This window comes from Orycteropus afer, unplaced genomic scaffold (genome assembly GCF_000298275.1).
Source record: "Orycteropus afer afer isolate SDZICR_OR568_19922 unplaced genomic scaffold, OryAfe1.0 scaffold00024, whole genome shotgun sequence".
Classification (NCBI taxonomy): Eukaryota; Metazoa; Chordata; class Mammalia; order Tubulidentata; family Orycteropodidae; genus Orycteropus; species Orycteropus afer.
The window spans coordinates 9788733-9795071 of NW_006921611.1; the positions used below are offsets into that span (position 1 = coordinate 9788733).

The 6339-nt window shown below is 38.2% G+C and overlaps 1 protein-coding gene across 1 annotated transcript; it reads left to right on the forward strand.

Annotated features, from left to right (window-relative positions):
* Window positions 1-2005: 2005 nt before the first annotated feature.
* Window positions 2006-2326, forward strand: TCIM (transcriptional and immune response regulator). The gene has a single exon (XM_007935009.1). It carries the CDS (start codon window positions 2006-2008, stop codon window positions 2324-2326), a length of 321 nt encoding a protein of 106 aa, XP_007933200.1.
* The last annotated feature ends 4013 nt before the right edge of the window (window positions 2327-6339 follow it).

Below are 6339 nucleotides of genomic sequence, written 5' to 3' on the forward strand. Positions count from 1 at the left end.
TCCCTGAAACGGGGAACCAGGTTTGCTGGTCTGATAGAGCCTGATACTATAGCCCTTAGCTGCCCTCCAGCCAAACAAAAGACAGGCATAGGAGTTGAACATTTACCTGAGGTAGATACACTCTTTGAAGAGAACAATCATGGGAGAAAGAAGGGCTGTTTATAGACAGACAGCTCAGGGGGCAGGAGTACATGGAGGGATGGACATAGGGAAGAGGTAACTATTGGGAGGAAGTGGAAGGGGAGCTGTTTCATTGTGGTAAATTGTAGTCAATGTCATGAGACAAAGTGTATCTGAACTGCTGTACTGAAAGCAAATTTGCTCTGTAAATTTTCACCCAAATCACAATTTACAAAAAAAAGAGAGAGAGAGAGAGAAAGAGATGAGGTCCCTGAATATTTTATGAACATTTCAACCCTCTGTTGCCGTTTCTATGAAACTCTGCTTTATTATTTTTTGACATCCTCTGTATTTTAAATATTCATTTTTTCCTGTTGTCTGTTTCCTTCAGTTAAATATAAACTCCATTAAGATAAGGCAGTGATTTTGTTTGGTTTGGTTTACTGTTTTGTTTCCAATATCTAGGGAAGTGCTGGCTCATACTAGAACTTTAATAAATATTTGTTGAACAAGTGAGTAAATGAGAGAATGAATGATAAACATAAAACAGTTTCTAATTCAGTTTTCTAGTTTGTACCTTTCCCATACTCTCCCCTTTATGTATTTTCTAGACTTGGTTTGTGTAGCTCCGAAAACCCAAACCAAACGCATTGTCGTCAAGTCAATTCCAATTTATAGTGACCCTATAGGACAGAGTACTGCCTATAGGGTTTCCAAGGCTGTAATGTTTATGGAAGCAGATTGTCACATCTGTATCTCATGGAGTGGCTCGTGGGTTTGAACCACCAATGTTTTGGTTCACAGTTGCGCACTTAATCACTGCACCTCCAGGATTCCTTGAATATCTCAGAGGAAACCTAAAACCAAACCTGCTTTCTTGAAGTAGCAGAAAGTGGACCAGGTATAAAGTCCGTGAAGGGAAGTCTCTAGAGCCCGTTAAATTAGGGGCTTTGCATTCCAAATTAATGTACGTACCACATACAGTCAGTGGGAGGGCTGACTGGCTGAATATTGTGGAAGGTGGGAAGAGCAAATTTAAATTATTTAGAAGATGGTATTGTTTTGGGTGATGCCAAAATCAATATTAAAGGAAAAAGGTCAACACATCTCTTTCAGATGTTTTATACTTGAAGAATCTCATTCGTCCAACTCCCTTTTCTGTTAGCTATTGCAGATATATACACTATCCTACAGCGATATTGCCTATTATTATTACTATTATATTACAATTTTATTCAGTGATTCTAGATAAACACTTATGCATAGTCTATGAAAAGTCGTGTTTCAGGCTATGTCATATCTGTGCGTTGAAGGAAAACTCTCATGCTCTATAATGAAATGTATTCCAAAGTGTCACCCTTGATTTAAAGCTTTCTCTTATAGCTCTCAGGTTGCCTTGTATAGGGTGTCCAAAGGGCACTAAAGCAGGCTTCCAAATGCTTTCTGTACACTTTAAAAGCTTCTGTGGGAATTAAAGATTTCCTGTGGTCACAGATTCCCTTGTTTCAATTGTTTGGGATGATTTTGAGAGTCTGAACCACCTTGCTTATTTCTTATCTTTGCTCTTTTCTGGTTTCAGCTACTTTTGAAGATGTGTCCAAGTCTGTATATTCCTGTTGTCACAGATAAAAATAAAAATAAACGCACAACTCTGCTTCTGGTCACTGAAAACAACTTTGACTACTAATATTTTACACAGGAACAGGATATTGGCAACTCAACTGTTAAAACTCTCTGTGCTTAGTCTTCCTTGAGATCATTCTGATGTCACCAGTGTAATTTGAGCTGGGAGCTTTTGTTCACACTTTAAATAGCAGTCCCAGCATGATTTTGCTACAGCCTCTCTGGAGATCCCAGGAGCTGAATTCCCGAAGATCCCACATCGATGAAAGCAAAGCGAAGCCACCAAGACATCATCATGTCCATGTCACTAAGAGTAAGCCCGTCCGTCCATGGCTACCACTTTGACACAGCTGCTCGTAAGAAAGCTGTGGGCAACATCTTTGAAAACATAGACCAAGAATCACTACAGAGGCTCTTCAAAAACTCTGGAGACAAGAAAGCAGAGGAGAGAGCTAAGATCATTTTTGCCATAGATCAAGATTTGGAAGAGAAAACAAGAGCTCTGATGGCCCTGAAGAAGAGGACGAAAGACAAGCTTTTCCAGTTTCTGAAACTGCGGAAATATTCCATCAAAGTTCACTGAAGAGAGGAGAATGGATAAGGAGAACGGACATTTAAAGACCAAAAGTGAGTTTGTGAGACCCTAACACACGTAGCCCTTGGTTGCTGCCTAGAAAGTTTCTCTTCCATCAGGACTCTGGAGCCTGGAAAGGAACAGGACTAATTGGTTACAATGACTCTAACCAATTTCATTGTGCTGTGACAGTGGAGACCAAAATGCATTCAGCAAGGATTGGAAACTCTCCCTTCGGGACAGGACTGATGCTGGTGTCAAGAGAACAAGAGTCTGAGTCTGGACAGATGTAATGAGAATTGAAGATAACAGATGGCTTGGGAAGAAATGCATCCAGGGTCACTTTGTCAGACCCTAGGACTTAAATTCAACCTGAACTTTTTTTTTTTTTAAACCAAACTGACTGGGTTGGGGAAGGGGAGAGGGAGAGGGAGAATAAGGAAGGAGAGTATATGCTCAAAATGTTTACTGAATTTTTCTATTTGAATGTTCAAAATGTTGCCAAATCTCAATGTTGTTTATTGCTATAGCAGTTTAGGATCAATGATTGGTTATTTATTTGAATTTATTACAATGCCTGAAAAAGTGCACCACATGGATGTAAGTACAAATTCAAGAAACTCAATACCTTTAGCAAATTGGTTACACCTTATGGCACTATTTGGTTTGTAAAGACTGTTACACATCTGAAATGGTTGCACAAAAGTTAAAATAATGGGGTTCTTCATAAATCCAAAGTACTGTGAAAAATTTTATAATGGTTCTTATCTTTTGACTAATGCTAAAATATAATCAAATGAAAGTTCTTAGTTATTGCATTAAGCATTAGAAAGTGAATATTATACACTAAATAGTTTATAAAGATGCTATGGATTTTATAATTTATTATACATGTGAGTGACATGCAACCATAATAAATTATTATGAACTTAGCTGTTCTTGGTGTGTGATGCTTGATCTCAAAGGGAAGATAAAAAAATAAATTTTGATTATTGTAAACTTTTCTAAGGATTTGATTCTAAGAAAAAAAAGGTATTTTCAGAGTAGCTTTATATTAATTGCCAAAGTCTTTTAAAACAAATTCTCACATCAAATATTCAGGAACTTTCTCTGTCCCAACTTTAACATCTAAGATATAGACATGGAAATTCATAGTCTGACTCTTCAACATTGCTGCTTATGCATTCACTGACGATGAGCTTTAAAAGCCTTTTCCCCCCATATTTTTTAAATTGATCCTCTGTGACTACAGTAGCTGTGTACATTTGTAGAAAACTCATTTTAGACCAGCATATGATATTACTAAGCAAATATTTATTTCTCCCTAAACAATATATTTTGGGGTTGGGATATCTGAATTATGATCAAGATTCTGTGGGTTATCAATGTTTATTTAATGTAAACCAATATGGGAATAACATTATAGTGCTTTGTTTATACCCTCATAAAATTATAATAAAGCATTTCTAAGAAGGCATACATCAATGCCTGCTGCACTTTGCTAACGGGAAGAAATAAAAGTTCCCCAGAAATTAAGCATTTCAGAAACATCTACAAAAGTTTTTGAAACTGCTGATCATAGTAAAGCAAAATAAGTGAACTATCTAAAATTTAGGGGGGGGAGGGGTACTAGTCAGGATTTTAAATTAAAAAAAAATGTTTAAAGAAATTAAAAGGTGAAATCTATTTTCAAGTATTAATTGGCTCTTCCTGAATATAATACTAAATCATCTTATTCAAAAGGAGTTCTTTACATGAAAGCATCCAAAAAAAACTATAAAATCACATGCAGAATTTGGTATGTGTGTGTCTACATGCATCTCTCTGGGAGGAATATTCATAATTTTCATCATATTTGCAAAGAATTCAGGCCACCAAAAAAATAAAAAAGGAAAGAAAACTTGAGAACAAAAAAGGAAAGGCTTTGACAGTGGTGATGGGATTTGGGGATTATTAAAGTGAAGATACTAAAGAGGTCCTCTCTGCTCCATGACCCAATTTCCCCCTCCTGAGTAATAAGCTCACTTGATGATTTCACCTATTGTCTTCTCTGTGTATGCTAGGAGTGAGCTTTCCAGTCCTGATAGAGCACTCAGTGACACATTTTCTCTGTCCATTTAGAATCCCCAAAAGACGTTTATAAACTCCTTGGGGAGGAAATTTAATAGCTTGCTTTTCTTGAATATTTATTACAGCCTACACTTCCAATAAGAATTTTAAAAATCTTTTCTATTCAAAGATTTCAGGAGTATATTGGATGCTGAGCATAGTTCAAGGGTTACATTCACTATATATATTGATGACTATTTACTCTGTGGGAGCTCTTCTGTTCTAAGACATTTGACTGCCATCCAGAGGCCTGGCAGTTCAAACCCACCAGCCACTCCTCAGAAGGAAGATTGGGCAATCTACTTTGGTAATGGTACTGCCTCGGCAATCCAAGGAGGGGTCGCTATGAGTCAAATCGACTCCGTGACAGTGAGTTTGGTTTGCTTTATGGTATTTACTCTGTCACTGATGTTATCAATAGTGTACAAAGCTTATCTTGGCTTTTCACATTGTTGCTGCTGTTATTATGTGTCTTGGAGTCAATTTTGACTCATATTGATCCCATAAGACAGAGTAGAACTGCCCCATAGGAATTCCTAACTGAAATCTTTTATGGGAGAAGACCTCCAGCTCTTGTCTCTTGTAGAGCCACTGGTGTGAATGAACCAGCAACCTTTTATTTAACAACCAAACTCTTAACCATTGTACCACCAGAGCTCCTTCTTTTCAAATTCAAAAACCCAAACCTATTGCCATTGAGTCAATTCTGAAACAGAACGACCCTATAGGACAGAGTGGAACTGCCCCCATAGGGTTTAAAGGCTGTAACTCTTTATAGAAGCAGACTGTCACATTTTTCAACCCCATAACAGCTGGTGGGTTCAAACTGCCAAACTTTCCATGAGCTAACCAGCCAGAAATATAAGACAGCATGGCCTCTGAGAAGCTACCTTTATCAGATCTGGGTCTATTTATTTATTTGGCATTTACACTACATGGAGAAAGCTTCTTAGTTTAATAATCTAACTCTACCAAGAGTTTCTCAGGTGCCCTGTAGTTCTCAGAACTGCCCTGTAGAGTTTCCAAGGCTATAATCTTATGGAAGCAGACTGCTACATCTTTGTTTCATGGAGTATCTGATGGGTTCAAACCAGATCTTGTGGTTCACAGATGAGTGCTTAATCACTGCACACCAGACAATGGGCAAGGTGTCTTCCAGTTGTCAGTAAAGGATCTCAATTTGCTCATGGGGAGAAGTCAGAAACCATGTATTCATAATTTTATTCATCCAATACAGAGCTCACAGTTTATCATACTGGCCCACAGCACAGAAGGTCTGTATTTATGAGAGTGTCCAGCTGATAGGATTTACTAAGAAAAGGGGTCCAGGAGATATGTTGTCATTGTTGCTGTTATGTGCTGTGGAGTCAGTATTTGACTCATAATGACCCCTTGTGACAAAGCTGAATTTCCCATATGTTTTCTAGGCTGTAATCTTTACAGGAAGGAGCTCTGATGATTTAGTGTTTGGCTGTTAACCAAGAGGTTGGTGGTTCAAACCCACTAACTACTCCATAGAAGAAAGATGAGGCAGTCTGCTTCCATAAAGATTTATAGTCTTAGAAACCCAGTGGGGTCACTATGAGTTGGAATTGACTCAATAGAAGTGAGTTTGGTTTTTTGAGTTTAATCTTTACAGGAGCAGATCACCAGGCCTATCTCCTGCAGAGCACTCAACTCTAAACTCACTGCCATCGGGTTGGATCCAACTCATAGCAACCACTCCTTGGGTTTCTGAGGCAGTATAACTACAGAAGTAGATTGCCCAACCTTCCTTCTGAAGAGTGGCTAGTGGGTTTGAACCACCAGCCTTCTGGTTAGCAGTCAAATGCATTAGGCACTACACCACCAGAGCTCAGACAATCTTTCAGTTAGCAGCCAAGTACTTAATCTTTGTTCATCAGGGCTCCTTC

Excerpts from the sequence above, each read along its gene's own strand:
- TCIM (XM_007935009.1), top strand. The coding sequence starts at position 2,006 with ATGAAAGCAAAGCGAAGCCACCAAGACATCATCATGTCCATGTCACTA.